Source organism: Hermetia illucens, chromosome 4, assembly GCF_905115235.1.
Source record: "Hermetia illucens chromosome 4, iHerIll2.2.curated.20191125, whole genome shotgun sequence".
Taxonomy (NCBI): Eukaryota; Metazoa; Arthropoda; class Insecta; order Diptera; family Stratiomyidae; genus Hermetia; species Hermetia illucens.
This window is the reverse complement of record NC_051852.1, coordinates 133,750,861-133,770,679: the sequence shown is the minus strand read 5'-3', so window position 1 is coordinate 133,770,679 and position 19,819 is coordinate 133,750,861. Positions and strand designations below refer to the sequence as shown.

The following is a 19,819-nucleotide window of genomic DNA, read 5'->3' as shown; positions in this document are numbered from 1 at the left end:
GGATTTAAATTTGTTGAAAGAAACGACGATTATTACCATTAGAGCAAATAAATGGCTCGAATCCTGCAAATTAGCGAATACAAACGTTATAAACTGGAAGAATAACTTAACACCTTCCAAATTATTTAGAAAAACAAAAGGCAAAAAGAACTGAAATAATAAAAAATTTTTCATATTAGACTTTGGCTCTCATGAAAAATTAATAATATTCTCCTTTAATTGTTAGTTGCTGCTGCCTGAAACCCTTAAAAATACGGAATTTTCTAATGAAATTAAAGGAGAAATGCCTAAATAACTTTAAAGAAGTGTTTATAGAAATTTGAAAAGATTTGATCGTCTGCAAGAATTTCTAGCAGTTTCCCCCGCATTTTAAAGTAGGCAATCGAGTTTAGCAGTGTATACCAATTATGCTTTTGAAGTTTCCGATACCAGCTGCTTGTCAACTGCCATAACAAACGTCATTTCTCTGAAAAGTCCTAATAGTTTCCTCGGTGTTTTTTCCGATTTCGATCGTATATAAAAATGGCAGGACGAGAAGCTGTTCGAAAAACTGTGCAGCAAGTACGACCAATTCTGTCTATTGACAGAGACGAAGCCCGGAAACGTGTCTTGAACTTGTACAAGGCTTGGTATCGACAAATTCCGTATATTGGTGAGTTCGGCGTTAGGTTAGAATGACCAAGTGTTATGTCATCTCAGGCTAGTTAGGAATAGGAAATATTACCAATAAGCTTATTCGGACGCGCCGCTTGTGCTTCTAATTAGGTCAATGACCGTCCTTTAGCAGCATATGAAACCTTTGTATGCTACTTGCTTTGCAGATAAGCTTTCTGGTGTGCTTGTTCTCAATAATGATGAGGACGAAAATATGGGAAGGTACTATCAAAACAACTTCAAAGGATGGGTATCGCAGATGTTTTTGTACATTTCTATTGACCAAATACCACCGACTTCGATGCTCAGACCAATCTTGGCAAGTGAATTCTCGTTGGCGCGAATTACGTGACCATACCATCGAAGACGCCTCTTTTCACGATTGATGCAACTCCATATTGATCGTGGATATCCTCATTTCGAATGTGATCAAAACATGTTACGCCACTAGTCCAACACAACATCTTCGTCTCCATTACCGCAGGACGCCCTTCATTGTCTTTTATAGTTGGCTAACACTAAAAAACGATAGAGGGTGATAGTGCGGACTGTGGTAAATTTTAGATTTGAAACGTTCGTTGATACGTCGATCACAAAGAGCACCAGCTGTGGAACGCCACTTCTCCAGGTTGCGCTAATGCAATTGACTGATAGCTTTGACGCGAGATATTTAAATCGCTCAGTTGGGGGCAGGTCACTGCCGACAACAGTGATTGCGTCTATTTCATTTTCAGTTTTATTTAGATTCAATCTGAGACCGTTTTGCATCAGGCGATCATTCTATTTTTGCTTCAGATCATTTTTGCTATTAGACGCTAGGAAAACATAATCTGCATAAAGCAGTGTGTAGGGTGGCTGGACGTTGGATGTCCTGTGTGACAGTCTCCATAACAAAAACAAAAAGGAGTGGTAAGGGGGCGCTTCCTTGAAGAACACCAATAGAGACACGAAGCGGGTTTGATACACCCGGCACACTTCGAACTTCACTTTTCAGATCGTGTTAGAGCAATTGAACCCAGCGCACGAGTTTTTCTGGTACTAAGTGCTGTCGTAGAGCATACCAGATGAGTTCATGTGGTACACGGTCAAATGATTCCTCTAGATTCAGAAATACAATGTAAAGAGGACGATGCTTCTCACGGTGTTTCTCCATGAGTAACCGCGCAGCGTGTATTGCGTCAGTAGTTCCGCAGTTTTTGACAAATCCGGCTTGATTCACGGTTATTTCAACGATTGCGCGAATACGGTTGTCAAGAATGCGTGCAAAAATCTTCATGGTATGGGAAAGTAACCGGATCGGACGGTATTTTGAACATTCTGCTGGATTACCTTTCTTTTTCTACGTTAGAGCTGTGGTACTACTCCCATGGTCTTCTTCAGACACGGATTGATTTTGTGACCAGAATCAGAGCCCCGCTGAGACAAGCAACAACGGTACCAGTCTATACAAATTGCATGGCTTAGCATTTATACTGGTGGATGCAGGACCTACCTAAATCTCTACCGAACTAAGGAGTAAGGCACCCGTGTTGAAATACAACACCACTTCGAGGCCTGAAGGTCTCTGCTCGCTTGAACGTAACCAACAACCCCCATGAAGCTCCCACTAGGGGCCAACTGTAGCAACCGAGCTGAACGCACATACAACAGGGATTCTTCTCAAGTATGTGAATTCAGGGGCTATCCCGGTTCCCATGGTATCAATATACCTCTGGTAAGGTGTCGTGACCTATTGCCACTTCAGATGAGTCCCTGTGCAGACTCGGGACTGATTGCCCTAATTAGGCTTTGGGAGCATTCGTCTACTGCATCACGGCCGGCAAATCAAAGAGATACAGCGTCTCCCGGTGGTTGGTTTTGGTTCGGCCGATAGGGTGGCCACCTCGTCTTCCTCACAGCCACCTCTGAGCACTAGTTGCGCTGACAGGAGGAATGGCTCCAAATATCAGCAGTGGCGAGCGTTTTATCGTCGTGAAACTTGTGGTAGAGGCGTTTCTTTGACGGACCTTCATTTCAACATCGTCATTCCAAAGCTAAATATTTCGATTGATGTACCGCTTACCGTCCATGCATCAAGAACCTGCCTATTTCTCGACAGGACCGGGGCCGGTCCTGCCGCGTCGACTGAAGTGGACGCCTTAGCATTTTTCCAAAGCTCGTTACTCGATCCGATCATGTTGTTTTTAACAATATTAGATGGTCGTCCTGTCGCGGGACCTGTCACCAAGATGGATCAAGTAGAATTTTATTTATATCGCTGATCTCAGCACTTTATTTGTGTTTTACTGGGGAAAGTACGAAGTATGCTGCCTCAAACCATGGGAATTGTTAGGAAGACTACTGATCTGCAAGTAAACTCAGCAACTCGCTACACTGTGAGGAAACCACTTATCTGCAAGTTCAATGACTTTCACACATTTATTTCTGAAGTTGCAGCTTTTGATCATTACAGTACTCCGTGATGCTATATGAGATGGCAGCAGGTGCTGTCCGCGTTTATGTTGCTGTTGTCTCCGCATATATGTAATTTACTTAATTACTAGAGATATAATATTTTTGTGTTAAACTGAATAATCCAGATCCTTTCATCAACTGCTTCTCGCCACAGCAGTTAAAGGAGGAGCCCAATAAGCACTGCGGTGTCCGGTTTTGAAGGGGGATGTCGACTGCGCCATCAAGAGACAATCAAGAGCGAAGTTTCGCCTGGCTATTCTATCGGTCTGCTTATTCCCCTATACGTGTCTATGACCGGAAACCTATAGGAGGCCTGGCTTCTTATTTGTGGGTCAGAACTACGCTACACTGGGACCGGGACCATCACCGGACATCACCGGTTTCCCACTCTGCCCTGAATAGAAAATCCACAGCAAATTTCTTCTTGAAACTGAACTTCCGTGTGGCATAGTTAATTAGAAATGCCCAAAGTTCTCGAGGTACTCCGTTTAGGATGTTACTATAGCCTTATGGCTTCGCTACACAGCATTCAGCTTTATATTGGAGCAAAGTTTGCATTAGCTGCGGAAAATACAGGGTGCGGCACCATAACTTCCTTTTTTCAAAACTCAATAAAAACTATTGTATGCATCGGAAAATATTTATTTATTTTTTAAAATGTAGGTACATGTCTAAAGTTTTTATTTACATTGTTTTGAAGATCAAATCTGTTAGGTGACGTCCCCCATTCTCCATACATTGCGTAAACCGATTTCTGGCGTTTGTCATGACTCTTATTAGCATAGCAGGTGTCTTGTTGGAACCAAGTGTCCCCCAAATCCAAATTTTCTAGCCGTGGGAAAAAAAATTCGGTATGTTTAGATATCGGTCCGAATTCACTGTCACTGTAACCTCATTTTCCTCAAAAAACCAGGGACCAATAATTCCAGCTGAGGAAATTGCACACCACACTGTGACTTTGGGTGAATGCAAAGGGTTTTGGTGCAATTCTCGAGGGTTGGTGTCAGCCCAGTAGCGCATGTTTTGCTTGTTAACCGACCCACACAAATGAAAATGGGCTTCATCGCTAAAAAAAACAATAGCACCCTCGGAAACGACATCAAGAAGAAGCTCACACGCGTTCATCCGAGAATTAAAGTCACGTTCTGAAAGTTCCTGCACTATCGCCATCTTATAGGGATGAAAATGAAGATCATCACGAAGAATTCTTCTCACAGAACGATCGGATAGTCCAAGGGCAGATGCGTGTTTGCGCGCAGAACGCTGTGACGATCGCAACATTGACGCTCTCACTGCTTCAATGTTCTCAGGTGATCTAACGGGCCGAGGGACTCCAGTTCTTCCTTTTGTCGCACTTGCAGTTTGTCTGAATGTAGTGACCCATGTAACAATTGATTTGCGGTCTGGGACGGGAGCCAACGGGGCTAAATTAAAGCGATTCCGAAATGCTCGCTGTGTTGCAATAACCGAACATCCGCTTGAAAAGTAAACCTCAACGGCAAAGGCACGCTCCTCATTATTCCAACGCATGATGGCGACTGAAGCGTGTCGGGACAAAACTTTACAGTATCCCCTCTTGAACGAGACCACTAGCGCTTCGCTATGACATCAACTAACTGAGTGGCGCGCATTTTAAAAAAGGAAGTTATGCTGCCGCACCCTGTAGAATGCAGGTAATTTTGCCTCGGTGATAAATCGCATCAGCACCGTTCGATTAATGCCGAGTTTGCATCTTGCAGCTAACAAGTATATTTTTCCGAACTCGCCCTCCATAATCTCACTCATAACGGAAGGAAACATCATTACTAACAATATCAGTGAGTTGTCGGCATACGTTTTCGAATACCCTTAGGATTTTATCCATTATTATCAACCAGAGCAACGGAGAGATGGCGGTAATCGCGCTCAGATTTGAAGAAGGGTGATTTCTCTGTGATCGTATTTAAGCGAATAGCCTGGAATGCGATACATATTCGAACGAAATATAGCTCCGTTAAACCTTTGCAAGCCATAACACAAACCGTTTTTGCTGCTTTTGGAGCATGATGCCCTCTGAGTCTGGAGATTTATATGTACAGTCGATAATATCTATTAGTTTAACCGGAATGCTCCTGCTGCGCAGAGTATGCCAGATTCCCTTGCTGTTCACTGTCGAAAGCTTTCCCGAAACCAATGAAGAGCAAGTGAAGCGAAAATCTAAACGCTGCGCACTGCTCCAAAATGATCCCTAGGGTGCTAGCCGCTCTGTTGATCATACTTTCAAGATGTTCTTTGATGCGTTCTAGGGATATTTTAGCTATTATCTTTCCGATGGTATGGAGCACGCAGATGCCTCTCCGATTGTCACACTCAAAACAGGTACCCTTCTTTGGAATCTTAACGATCATCCCTTTTTTCCACTCTTTGTAAAAGGTCTCGTATTCCCAGCATTTCCGTATGAGTAGCAGGATTTTGATTGCGGTCCAATGTTCATCGATATTCTCAGGCGGGTTACTCAGTGCATCTGCCGTCTGATCAGCAAGATAGCTCTTCCACTGTCAAACGCGGCTCTCCAACTCTGCGGAAAGTAGCGGACGCAACATGGAAGTGAACGTAAGTGACCATCAGATGGTCATCCCTTTTAAGGCTGATGAAGCGCCTCTTTTGTTATGCACATCCAAGAAACAACTGCCAAAATCTACTGCTGATCGCAAAGTGGTCAATCTGATTGCACGTATGATGACGAGACGGCGCCAGCTGCGGAAATCCACAAATCTCCCGCCATTATCGTTACAATTGCAAAGACCGTGTTTTCCTATCACATGTCCAAGCAAGGTGTTATCCGAACAATTTCGCATTCAGATCACCCATCACGATCACAATGTCACCTTTAGGAAGGCTCCCCTGAACTGTGTGTAATTGCTCAGAGAAAGCACTCCTCTCTATTATGCTGGAAGTCTCTGTTGGCGCATAGTACTGTACAATTGTGATGTTCTTTAACTCGGAGCGGAATCTTGCAGTTACAAGTCTATCGGAGACCGGGTACCAGGCCAAGACGTCCCGCCTTGTGATAGCCGTCTGAAACTCGGCTTTCCAGAGAACAAAACCACATTGCCATAAGTGTGACAAGAGGGAGAGGAGAACTCTCCAGAGTTTCATCATCTTATTTCGCTTAGAACCAGAATATCCAGCTTGTATCGTTGGAATTCCCGGACGAGTTGGAGAAGCGAGCATTCTGAGGACTCTCGCTATCGATGTCGAAGAGCGTGCGCATATTCCAGAAACGAATCATAGTCCGTTTCCAATAGCCAAAGGTCTTCGTCGTGAGGTTAGTGAGGTACCAATAAAGTTTCAAAATTTGCAGGTTGCTAGTCCACAAATTTCTATTCCTTTTAGTCGCCTCTTACGACAAGCAGGGAAGACTCCAAGGGTATTCTTAAGTCCCAACTCACAGGGCAGTCATAGGTTCTCTGGCTTCTCTTCAATGTCTAATAAATTTTTTCTCCTTTTACTTTGTCTTGATTGACCATAAAACGCTTTTTATCCTAAGCTTTCTCATCGCGCTATTTATATATAATCGCAAACACTACATGAATGCGAATTATATTTAAGTAAAAACGGCCTTGTATTCAGACCTAAACTAGATCGAAGTGATTTTTTTTGTTTGAGGATTAAACGGGTGAAGTAAGTTGCTTCCCAATAATTCTCAAACAAAAAAATCATTTTGGCCTAGTAATCTGAAGGCACCAAATCAGTGCAGAAGTTGCTTCGTGACGTTGGCCGTGGGGGGTCTGGAATTATCATATAGCAGGAAGCAGACACCTTTTGACAGGATGCTTCTCCTTTTATTCTGATTCGACCTTTTTAATTTTTTTAATTTGCTATGTTGATGGTTCCTCCTGAGCTATATTCAATCAACATTATGGAACAATTGTTTGAAACACGGATACTATAACTTTTTCGACTGAAATTGTGAAGCACTGGTGTTTAACCCCAGTACACTTAATTTTTGATCTTTTTTGGTGGAAATCGCGCTACTACGACTCAGGTACAAATGGGACAAATGTCCACTCAAATATGCTTAAATAATACACAAAACCTTTCATACCTGAAGCGTTCCTCTTCCGGTTTCCCGACTTGTTTCTTCTTTCCAGCAAATATTAAAATCAATCGATTGGAACTCATGATCTTAGACTCCCGGTCAACAGAATAAATATATCATTTAGTGTACTTCGAGAACTTAAGGTGAAGAATCATCACTAATACAAGACTTGACCGTTGGTTCAATCAATTAGTTTTATGGTCCTTCCACATTAACAAGGATTTCATTGCAAATATGAATCCAGATCAATCATCCGGTCTATGGTTTTGATGCAATTCAAGGACTCTCTAATCTCTAGGTGTCAGAACATGAGACGATCCAATCTAAATCGAGGCTCTGTCAATAACCCTATCCTTCAGTGGTGTCCAATATTATATAATTGTTAAACTCCTAAGTCCAATATACCTTGTTAGGGACAAGATTTTTTCCTTATAATTATTTTTCTCTTTCTCCCATAGTTATGGATTATGATATTCCAATGAGCGTTGAGCAGTGCCGGGAAAAACTTCGAGAGGAATTCATGAAACACAGTAATGTCTCTGATATTCGAGTTATTGATATGCTTGTCATTAAGGTAAATAAAATTATTCGAAACAAATAAAATATAGAATTAAATAATAACTTTTCTGCAGGGGCAAATGGAGTTGAAAGAATCAGTAGAGATTTGGAAGCAGAAGGGCCACATTATGCGTTACTGGAAGGAAACCGTAGAACCGAAACCAACTGATTTTCTATCTAAATTTTTAAATAATCAGAATTGAAGAAGATTGAACTTCACGTTAACGTTTAGTAACTTGAAATTAATGTGGTTGTAAATAAAAGGAATGGAAAATTTAAATTCGTTGTATTTTTTTTTAAACATTTGCAAGTGTTATGGGTTGATTGGGTGGGTTCTAACTGTAATGTTTTCTTTTTCTCCATTGAATTGTACAATTATTACAGCTTAATATTTGTCAGGTATTTGTTGCTTCAGAGATAGCAAAATCGGATTTCACAGTGAAATGGCACTCGTTACCAAAAGTGGTAACAGATTGGTGCGCATGAAGTTATAATAATTGAAGATAAAGTACTTGTTGATGTGATGTTGGCCCAATTGTACCGATAATAGATCTTATCAAAATTGATCATGACCTTTTTACGGTTTTATTTCCGCTAACTACTATGTTATTGGAAGTGTTTCCTTTACATTTTGATTATCAGAAAACAAATGTCGACGAGTGGTAATAAGCCTTTACTTAGTGACTCATTATATTTTCGAGAAATCTGTCTTGAAAGGTTTCGATATAATTTGTGGTTTATATGTGGAGCAATATGTAGCAAATTGAATGACTTTTTACTGATGATGTACGTTAAAACTGATTTTTCTGCTTAGTTTTTCGTAGGATCTCTAAAAATTTTGCTGGTGGGAGAAAGGATGTAATGTAATAATCTGGAATCTGTAAGGAATTTGTTTTTGGGAAGGATTAAAAGGTTATCCTGCGTACATTTTTCAACTTATTGTCAGTGATTAAAAGGCCGTTTCGAATGGACTTTTATCAAGAACTTTTCGACGACTCCTAACACACTGTTGATTATTACAAATGGCGCCCAATGTAGGGCCTAAACTTACGACCCTGATGTTAAGAATCTCGTACTTCGAGCACACACTCTGGCATAAATGTTATCAAGCTGAGAGTAGTTTTAGTAGTTTTGATGACCCCATCGTGAATTTGTCTGCCGACGAGTAGATATGAAAAATTCCGTGGCAACAGCAGAAACTCCACACCTAACTTAGTTGAAAAGCCCTGAGAGGGAAGAGATAAAAACAAATTAAAATTTAAGTTGATAGAGAAAAATTGACTTATACTATGGGATGGTGGATGATTTAAACATTAGAACGGTTTTATCTTGTTGAGCTTACTTTTTTGGAGACCTGTAGAGGATGTATACAAAGATAAGACTAGTGAATTTGAAATGGTCAATGTTATTGGTGTTTATCACAATTACCTGAGGGATCAATACTTCCGCTATTACGCCGCTATATCATTTATGGTTTTTATCTGATAATCTAATCATAATTTAAGCTGTTTTCTATGAATGAACTTATAAATCAATTGAAAAAATTTTATTGAGGGAATATGTAAGCTTAATTGCATTAATTTTGATCGCAAACAATTTCCCAACATCAAACGAAGTATTCAAAAAGATCGTGCCGGAAATTTCGATATCGGCAATCAAGGTCGAGGCAATAACATTTTCAATGGCTGGTTGTGCACGTACGCATTACACAAATTCGAGTATTTTCTTTGTCTGATGGTATTTAGTATCTGAGGTTATTCGATTATGCGTTAAATGTCTGGTATGATCTTGTTCTAATGCTAAGCGATAGTGGGGAATGCGGGTTGATGTAAATTACCTATGGTCTAGCTCCGACGCATGAAACCCTAGGAGTATATAACAGTTTGATATTCTAAAATAAGGTCAATCAGGAAAGTAGGCTTCCAGAGAACGACTCTGGTCTCCATACTAACAACTCAAACTTGAAGAATCGTAGTCCTGCTTCCATTTTGCTCTCATGACATAGTGTTATGGCTTGGTCCGATGGACTACTATCCAGCAGCTAGCATGTCTAGCACTGAACGTGTCAGATACAAAAGACTTCTTCCACATATTTACTATGAGAGTATTCATACTATTCAGCACCAGGCGTTCCGTATCCAGCACGAAGCATGCTAAACACGGCATCTGTAAAAGCCAAGGCGACTCGTTTCCCGGCTTGAATTTGTATAATAATAAAAATCGTTGGCGCAACAATCCATATTGGATCAGGGCCTTGAAGTGTGTTAGAGCACTTCATTCAAGACTGTAACGGTACACTAGGAGGCAATGTGGTCAGCATTGCGCTCGCCCGAGATTATTACCCTGATTTGACTCAGGTACTCATTCACAGCTGAGTCGACTGGTATCCGACGTCAAATCACGATGCAAATTCCACTGCCACCAGTGAGATTTGAACCGCGACCTTCCGTATGACAGCCTAGTGCTCTAACCACTAACTTGAATTTGTATGGTGGAAGGAAATTATTGCGCATGTATGCCGATCCGCGTGTCCCAATGGGACTTTGTGCAAGTAGTGCAAGTAGTGCAAGTAGATAAAGCAGAATAAAATTACTGACTTAATGCGGGTAATGTTTAATAATTGAGTTATTTAGAAGCATCACAAGCGGCCAAAATAGCCCGCAAAGAATAATTTTTTAATATGTTGTGTTGTTGTATAAATATTTGGCTATGGCATGAACTAGAATTTTTCAGATTGGTTGTAAAAACCAAAATTTTTTATTCTAGTTTATGCGACTTCAATATAGAAAAGACCCCATTTTATTTAAATTGTTTTTCAATCAACCAGAAAAGCAGAGTCAAGTCAACTAACATTTTCTGACATTTTTTCAAAACAATTGTTGGACCTGAAAATGAAGCGCAAAAGTTCTAAATTTTTTTTTGTATTCTCAAGATAATAAATTGACACACAAAATTGTATAAAGATGTCTTTTCTTTTTTTATAGAAAAAAAAAAAATGAGAAAAAAATCAGATTTTAAGTAAAAACATTCCTTAACGCTTGGGGCTTTCGTCGCCGAATTGCAAACATCAGGGGCCATGTTCTGTTCGAGGCTTTCGTTAAGTTAGATCTACTAATTGAAAACGACGAAAATGCACCTACTTTTTAAGGAATAGGCTCGAGCTCAAATAATTATCTACTTTTGTGGATTCCACATTAGGGAAGAGTGGGGTCTGGTTTGTTAGTGAGGTTAGCACTATACTCACAGCGACCATCAGGTAATTTCAATCCAAATCGAAAATGGGATTTTCGGCAGTGAGGCTTCCACAGATGGAGAACGTCTTGGTAAAGATGTTTTCGAAGGACCATGATCTCGAGGGTGTGACTTTACAAAACGTAACCAAAATAACTTTCTCCATAATGAAAAGTCGGGGAGTTTCACCAATAGGTGGTCTATTGGTGGCTGCATGCTTTCAAATGATAAAACTTTACCAGCAAGCCAGAGGAAGATCGGAGTTTGGTGAGAAATGGGAAGCATACGTGAGTTTTCGAAATAAACTCAGCAAGCGGGAATGCTTGAAAGAGTATTGGGTGGAGGCAGATCGCTCGTATCTCCGTTAATATTGAGAATTTCAAGAAAAAGAGCTTAATTCGTTTTCCTAGTTCAGAGGAGAATTTGGCCTCAAAAATGGTATATGGGTTGGGGGATCTAGGTGCTGTGCAAATGGCCGGAAAGTAGAGGATCATCTTCACGATACTTGCGATAACTGAGGATTAGTTTGAGGGCATTTGCCGGAGAATCGAGGATAATAAAACCACGGATTCAAGTGCCTTTTCAATAGAGCTCTTAAGCTTGTTTTTAAGACCAGACTCGACGAATTTATCTGCGTGTCTGAGGAATGCAGAGCTTTCTCCGCCTGAAAAATGAGATCAAGACTCATTTTGCTATCGAAATCCATTATCATACTGTCTAATTTGCTTTATGTGCTCCATAAGAAAGTTGCTAAATAGGTCGATTTATTTTTCCTATTAAAGAAGCGATAGTTTGGTTTCTCCAAACCCATTCTACCTTCGACGCCTTAAACGTGGTTTTGAAGATAGCTCACGATGTGATGTGGTGACATTGGACGGTTTTCACTGCTGCCACGCTAGAGGGCGGTGTGCTCATCTTCGAGAAAAAAATAAACGGCCTTTTAACGTGAGGACTTAACCACGGTTCGCAAACTAGGATTATTAAAAAATATTAAAAGTAAATTTGTGGTGCCTTGTTAAACTTTTTTTTTGTAAATTTTGGTGTTTTTTCACGGCTTCTCTAATGAATAAAATAAAATGGCCCATTGAATGGAAATTATCCTAGTTTGCGAACCGTAGAAGTATGTTCTGAATAAGTCGTGATAATTTCAAAGAATTTCGTTGGATAGATTTTGGGCTATCGTGGCACCCGATTTTTCAACATGCATTTAAAAATTAGAATGTGATTATTAATCATAAAATCTTGACTGACCATTAATCTGCAATAGCGTGTGAATAAACCTTCGGTTCCTTAAAAACCACATGTAAAGCCTTGGGTTCAATTTTCGCTCGTTTAGCGAAGTCATTCAAACGTCTTCAAACCGGTAAATTTGGCCTTCATTACGACGGTCGACAGAAACATGACATACGACACTTTACCTGTTTAAGACTGTAATTTCCGAACGACTGCGAATATTGAAAAATCCTTTTTCCCAAATATTCTATACCTAGATAGAAATGATGTCCAGAAAAAAATCGATTCCCAGGATCCAACACACGGGATGACTCCCTTAATGGAGAGTGGAGGGGAACCTAGTTAATTGGCTTCAGGGCTGAGTTCAGGTCCTCGATGGTTTCGGCCCGGAGGGGAGCGGGGATTTGCAGCTATTAGGGTACCTCCGCTGGTTGTCTTGTCAAGGGCAGCGCAGACTCTGTCACAACGAAAAACGGAGTAACCTTCGAGGAGTTCAGAATCTAAAATTCGTTCATGCAGCCAGGTTTGAAACCCGACAGCTTGGTTTTTGGAAATTATGAAAATTATTCAAGCTCGGTGAAGCAGGGGTGGGTGGCCCAAGAATTTTCTCGGAGCTTAGTCCTCTGACATGGCTTGAAGAAGACCCTTTGCGACCAAAAAGAAAATTTGGGTGATATTATAGTATGGAAGTCGTGGGGATATGTTACTTTGAAGGAAGCTATTACTCGGTCTCGAGAGCCATCCTTCCTCAACTTTACTCGTAAGAGAGGTAACAGATTTGAGCTAGTATTGCTTCTGGTGTATTTTGTTTTCGCGATTTTACCGAGAATTTCACCTGGTTTAATTTATATTTTTGAGCACTTTATCATTCAGCAGGCTTTCCAACTATTAATATCGTTTCAAGTTATGTTGGAAAGCACTGAAAGATACCTATTTAATCAAAAAAGTACTGAAAATGAGAAAAAGTACTGAGGTACTGACAGTGTTATCGAAAGCGGAATAAATATGGTATTAAATGTTACAGATATCAAATAGTATTTTTATATGAGCGTACTTAGGTTCAAGCAAAAAGAAGAGATTTTCATCTCTGCTGTTGTTGTATTTTGTGTCAGGCCCATGTATATTATAATGTAACTGCCAATACTGTTGGCATACTGTAGAAAATTGTCTGAGGAGAGAGAAAGTTGACGAGCGCGGATCTAAACACGTATGAGACAATACAATGATAAAAGGCAAAACATTGGTTCCAACGTAATACAGGCAACACAAGACAAAGAAAATGAACTTAAACAAGTGCAAGAGTTAAGTCCTTGAGGGTTTAACGTGAGCACCTGTCTTGCGACTTAATCCCACGGTCTTCTTAAGACATGGATTGATTTTGTGACCACAATCAGAGCCCCGCTGAGACAAGCAACAACGGTACCAGTCTATACAAATTGCATGGCTTAGCATTCATACTGGTGGATGCAAGACATACCTAAATCTCTACCGAACTAAGGAGTACGGCACCCGTGTTGAAACGCAACACCACGCCTAGGCTCGAAGGTCTCTTCTTGCTTGAGCATAACCGCGACCCGCATGAAACTCCCACTAGGGGGCCTACCGCAAATAATCGAGCTGTACTCACATACAACGGGAGTTCACCCGAAGTATGAGAGTCCAGGAGCTATCCCGGTTCCCATGGTACCAGTATACCCCTGGTAAAGTTTCGTGGCCAATTACCACTTTAGATGAGTCTCCGTGCAGACTCGGGTCTGATCGCTCTAATTAGGCCTTTGGAGCATTCGCCTACCGCATCACGGCCGGCAAATCAAAGTGAGTACAGCGTCTCCCGGTGCCACCACTATGGAGGTTCTCCTCGGCCATTTGGTTTTGGTTTGGCCGACAGGGTTGCCGCCCCGTCTTCCTCACCGCCACCTCTGAGTACCAAAACGAGTGCAACAAAAGTATTGGCGCAGCGAGAAAAATGAACCGATTCTAATTAAAAACCAATCAAATTGAGCTTCAATTTTAATGTAAGACAGCAATGCATAGGTTCCTAGCTTCCTACAATGACTTCTGGAAATCATTTTTCGAGGAGGTGTGCCATATATGAAACTGGAGTTCGAGCAAATGCTACAGATGTGCCACCAGGTTAACGATTGCCAATTGGGGATTGCTAAGGGTTGTTGTCCTACTGGAAAACAAATGGTTGTTCTATGCCTAAGATGGAATTTTGTAGTCAATAAATGTAAGTGATGTAGTTCGGGTAAGTCCCCAAGTATCCCAACAATATTAAATGAGTCATATATAGCAACTGTCTAACACTTCGTATTATTGTCAACATTTTTTTGCTGGCACTATCGAACGTAGCTGTTTAGATTAGAAGGCTGTATGTTTTGGTTATTTTTAAAGTACATAATCTTTCTGGTCTATTTCCGTTTTTTTCCGGTATCAATTCTTCAATTGCTTTGGTATCTTTTGGGGTTGCCCTTTTTTGCTGAGTTTTGCCTTCTGATAAACTTCTACAATGTTTCATGTCAAACTATAGCAATCATTCCTGGTTGTTGTTTACTACCAATCTGCTGTCTTTTCTGTGATTATTTATTTTAGCTTTATCTAATACACCACAGGGATGATTCATGATGAGGCGAATTCATCCTTTAGGGGTGGAATTCGTGAGTACAATCAGGTGTACCTACACCTACATACATGATATTTGCACTTGATAGCAAAAAGGATCGGTCGATCGTCAGAATCGTTCAAGTTCTTTAAATAAAACAATCCAGGTTGTGCCACATTTCTCGTTTGATTTGAAGATGCAGATACTTTGTAAGAATTGATTCCTCTTGTTGTCTAAAAAGTTTTCACATTGCGTCACTGCTTACCTCTAGATGTAGTATATCCCCTTAGAACGATTTTGTTTTCTACACATGATTTTAATAAGGTTCTATTGTCACAACTTTCATACGGAAATTTTCTATCTATTTACAGAGATTCGCTTTAGTGATTCAATCTTGAAATGATTCACTTGATGAATGTTGTTTTTACCAGAATTTGCTAAAAAATTGGCAACGAGCTTTCGCTATGCAATTGCAACAGATTTGTTGATTATCTGCGTGAATTTCTCTAGAAAACGATTCATTCAAAATATCTAAATGTTGCAATATCTTAGTTCAGAATTATTGCAAATGTATTCTGAATCACCACGTTGATCGCAACAGCAAATCGACAGAAACGAGCGTGATCTAAAGAGACGCCCAAGAAAGAAGCCAATTGTCCTTGGAGATCTGATCACTACGTGAAATTGGGCGTATTTTGATTCCCAAGTGTAGCAGCTATTAAGATAAAGGGACAAAATAAAGTTTTGTTCATTGTATGCATGGATCCACAGACTAACTAGGGAACAAGGATAGGTGTCCCGTACCAGAGAGTCCTTTTTTAAAGGTAGTTCTTGACCAGACTCGCAGAATACCAGAAACACTTATGTTAGCCAACGCCACTGTTGCCATCTAATGCCAACACCACACACCAGCCGCTGAAACCCTGTGCAACTTTTGTAAGGTTACTGGAGGTTTTTGGGATAACTCTCCCCTCTTGGTCATGTCTGGCCACTCAAGATGGTCGTTAGACCATGGCCCATCCCATTTAGTTATTACATAATCTCTTTCAAAAGACACGGGCAGGTCATCTGGCGACCTTTGTAGACTGTTCATTACCACCCCGTTGACCCCTCCCTAATGGTTTATATCGGTATAGTCGCACAATTTTTTCGGAGCTTTTGCTCCTTCGAATGGCCTCTTTTGAGTACCCTCGCAGTTATCTGAGTGTTCTATTGGGTGATTTGGGCTTGCTTTTTCTCTGGCCGTAATAACCAAAGATACGTCGGGCCTGAGTGCCACGGAAAAAGTGTACCGTTCAAAAGCTTTCCTGGTCCAACCGAACAATCCTGCTAGTGTTCTGAGAGAGCTCTTTTACAAGCTCGATTTGCACTTGATTTCCATGTTAACTACCTGATGATCACTGTGAGTGTAGCCCTTTTTGATATGCCAAGAAACTTTGTTGGCTAAAGCAGCGGTCATGTATATCCCAGTTCCACGTCAGACCCCTTCCTCTGAAAGTGTATGAGGTTTTGATATTCGCGAGTACCACATCTAGCTCCCCGAATGCTTCGAGCAGAACACGTTTTCTCATATTCATTGTCCGACTGCTCTTCGCTTATTTTCCTCTACACGACAATAACCGAGTACCAAGAGTAGTTCCACCATTTTGAATATAGAAACAGAGTACAGTTGGCTACATTTTTGAACGATTTGTGAAGTGACCAAAGGACTGCTCAATGCCCTTAATGCAACTTGACTGATTTGATGATACAGATTGCGATACGTCTGCCCTTAAACCGCTCGTCAACCGCCTAGGTTACTACCTTTAAAATCGCATACATTTCAGCCTGGAAGGCTGTTGCATGTTATCGCAAGGCAAAAGCCTACTTCTTGTTTTTATACGAGAGGTACACTCTTGCTCCAGATCCCTATTTCGGTTCTGACCGTTCCATGTAGAAAATGTTAGTATATGTGGACACACATTCTTCTGGTTCATCCCCGCTTTCTGTACGCTTGAGAATAACTTCATATTTTCTATTAAACATATGCATGGGGATCCGAGAATCAGAAGACATTGCGAAAACTGGATTCAGTCCTCCCAATAACTTGATGAGTATATTTATTGCCATATTTAAGCCCAACAGGTTATTTGTGGTCTGATTTCGGCTAATTCCTTGGATGGTATATTTTAAACTGTCTGTTTTCATGTTTTCGACTTTATAACTATCACTTTGTAACATTAATACCAATAAATAAAGTCGAAGTTTCGTAAATCTTTACTGTCTAACATTGTTCATACTGTTGTAATTCCCTTACAGTTTTAGTGCTTAAAAAGAAACGATTCAGTGAATCATCTGTAGGGTGACCATTCTCACCCGTTGTTTCAAGTACTGGGAATAAGGGCTCATAGACGGAGTATACGAAAGGCAGGGTGGAACTTCTTTGAGTTACAAGGGCGTCTAATATGAGGTTGAGACATGCGCGTCACAGGATGCCACACTGTCCGCAAAGAGCGGAAAAGGTATATGGCTCTTATTCAAGGCGATACTAAGTTTTCAAACCTTTGAGTAGAGCATCGATCAACCAGACTCTAGCACTCACGTTCTAAAGATGGCCACCGGAACGAAACCCATCGTTAACGGTGGAGATTTCACGTTCAGTGATCATTAGTACATTTCTTACGATGTGGACAGCGGATCCTTTTGATGTCCTGACGTGTGGTTAATGCTAAACAGTTTCATTTCAGCGACATTCATCATCATCAACGGAGCCGGTCTAGATCTGCTTTAGTAAGGAACTCCAGACATCCCGGTTTTGCGCTGAAGTCCACCAATTCGATTAGCCCTAAAAGCCATCGCTCCATCTCAGGCAGGTTCTGCCTCGTTTTTTTTCTAACATAGATATTAGATTCTATACGGATTAGGTGATCGGCGCACCGCAACCTGTTGAGTCGGAGTTTATCCACAACCAGACGGTCGTGATATTGCTCGTAGATTTCATCGTTCTAGAGGCTGCGGAATCTGCCATCTTCATGTAGCAGGCCAAAAATTCTACGGAGAATTCTTCACTCGAACGCGGTCAAGAGAGTCTCTACGGAATACGTAAGGACTTGCAAGATCATAGTCTAGTATAGTAAGAGCTTCGACTCTATGGTGAGAAGTTTCGAGCGGAAAAGATTAAGTAAACTAAAATAGGCTACCAATAACTGTGCACCGATTTCATCGTCATAGCTGTTATCGGTTGTGATTTTCGACATAAGATAGGAGAAATTTTGAACGGTCTCACGGGTTACGCTATCGTAGGCGGCCTTAAAGTCGACGAAAAGATAGTGCAACTGATGTCATAGTGTAACAGTTGAAGAGAAAATCTGATCTGTTGCTGATTTGCCTGGAGTGAAGCCTCCTTGATGTAATACTATTTAATACTTAATGGGGTGTCCTTCAAGATTCTTAGTTTCAATTACGAAGTAGATAAGAAAACAGAAATATCGAAATATCTCCGCCTGGCTTTCTAGTGCAATGGATATAATAACTCCGATTCGTACATTCTGACTATCCTTAACATACATTCTAAAACCCACGTAAATCTACTCATCGTCATCTGAATGAGTCTACTTATCCACATTAGTCACGACTGATGAATCATTATTAGCCTCGAAAAGTTCTCGGCTACCCCAATCATAGGTTTTTGTGCGAATGAAATTAAAATTCCAAATTCCAAATTCCAATTTGCCCAAACAATACAAATTTTAAGTAGAAGAATTCCGAATTCAAGTTCATAGACATCAAAGGGGTCGTGGACAAATCCAAGCGTATGTTGGACAAGATCATGTCCATTCGTAACATGCAATTCATTGGCTAACATCATTCCTAAGTAATAACGTTATTGAAAGCACGCTTGGTAAATTTTAAAGATACACATCAAACAAATGTAGTCTGGATAGTAACATTCTGTGTCAGAAAGTTGCTTGAGAAGATGGAAGACAGATCTTTTTATTGCTTGTTTATTTGTAATCAGAGATAAGCTTTAAGTGATATCTTAAGATTTAAAAAATGTTCATAAAATCACATTTTACATTTTGGTTTACTCAAGCTATAAAGTAATATTTTAGTTAGGAACTTTCATTTCAGCATGAATGAAACATTTTACTAAGGTCTGAGTCCAAAAATGGTCAAAATTCATAAGAAATTTTTATTACTTCAAAAAACCGTGAATCTTATTCCGGTCATATTGTACAGAAATGTTAAGAGAAGTGGTCAAATAAACTTTCGTCTAGACTAAGTCGAGAGTAATAGGTCCCATAAGCACTGGTGTCGAGACTCATTTGCAAATCTAGAGCAATGAAACTAAGCTTGTTTCGGCCGTTCTGTAACACTGTCGCAGGGACATTTCGGTGAACTGCCCACTTCAAATCTAAGCAGGCATTTCTGGTCTACTCTATACTCTATGCGGAATACCTTCTCTGCCTCCAAACCTTGATGTTGAAAATTAGTGTGTGGGCCTAAAAATCTGTGCCTTCTCAGAAGCAAGGATACCTTTATACATGATCTTCTACGATAGTGGGTCCAACACTGAACTCTCTGGGACCTACGCGAGAACGATCTGAGTTCTAATGCAATTTTTCCCAAAGATAGCTATCTACCAGAAACCTCTGCATTAGGTTCTGATTAATCGAATTGAATGCATTTCGCACATCAATGGTAACAACTGCGCAAGTGTTACTGGTGTTACCCTTTCCATAAATTGCATTTTCGGCCGAGCCAGCAACTAGTTTGGTTGGCCTACCATAGCTCTGCGGAAACCACATTCTTAGTCTGATAAGTCACCTAAACTCCAGATAAAGGCGAGTAATGTTCTGTAGATGATTCGCTCTAGCATTTTCCATATAGTGTAGAAAGGGCATATCGCTCTCTGTGATGATGGTTCATTAGGAGGGTTATTAATTTAAGCACTAGCTTCTGGCGTTTCCATGATGGAGGAAAGATCCCGTTCACCAAACCTACTTTGAATAACTCCACAATCGCAT

General features: G+C 40.6%; 1 protein-coding gene across 1 annotated transcript; it reads left to right on the top strand.

Moving 5' to 3' along the window:
* Positions 1-432: 432 nt before the first annotated feature.
* LOC119654633 (NADH dehydrogenase [ubiquinone] 1 alpha subcomplex subunit 6) lies at positions 433-8,027 on the top strand. Its single transcript, XM_038060105.1, has 3 exons — positions 433-652; positions 7,648-7,763; positions 7,822-8,027. Exons 1-3 carry the CDS (start codon positions 523-525, stop codon positions 7,948-7,950), a joined length of 375 nt encoding a protein of 124 aa, XP_037916033.1. The 5' UTR covers positions 433-522; the 3' UTR covers positions 7,951-8,027.
* The last annotated feature ends 11,792 nt before the right edge of the window (positions 8,028-19,819 follow it).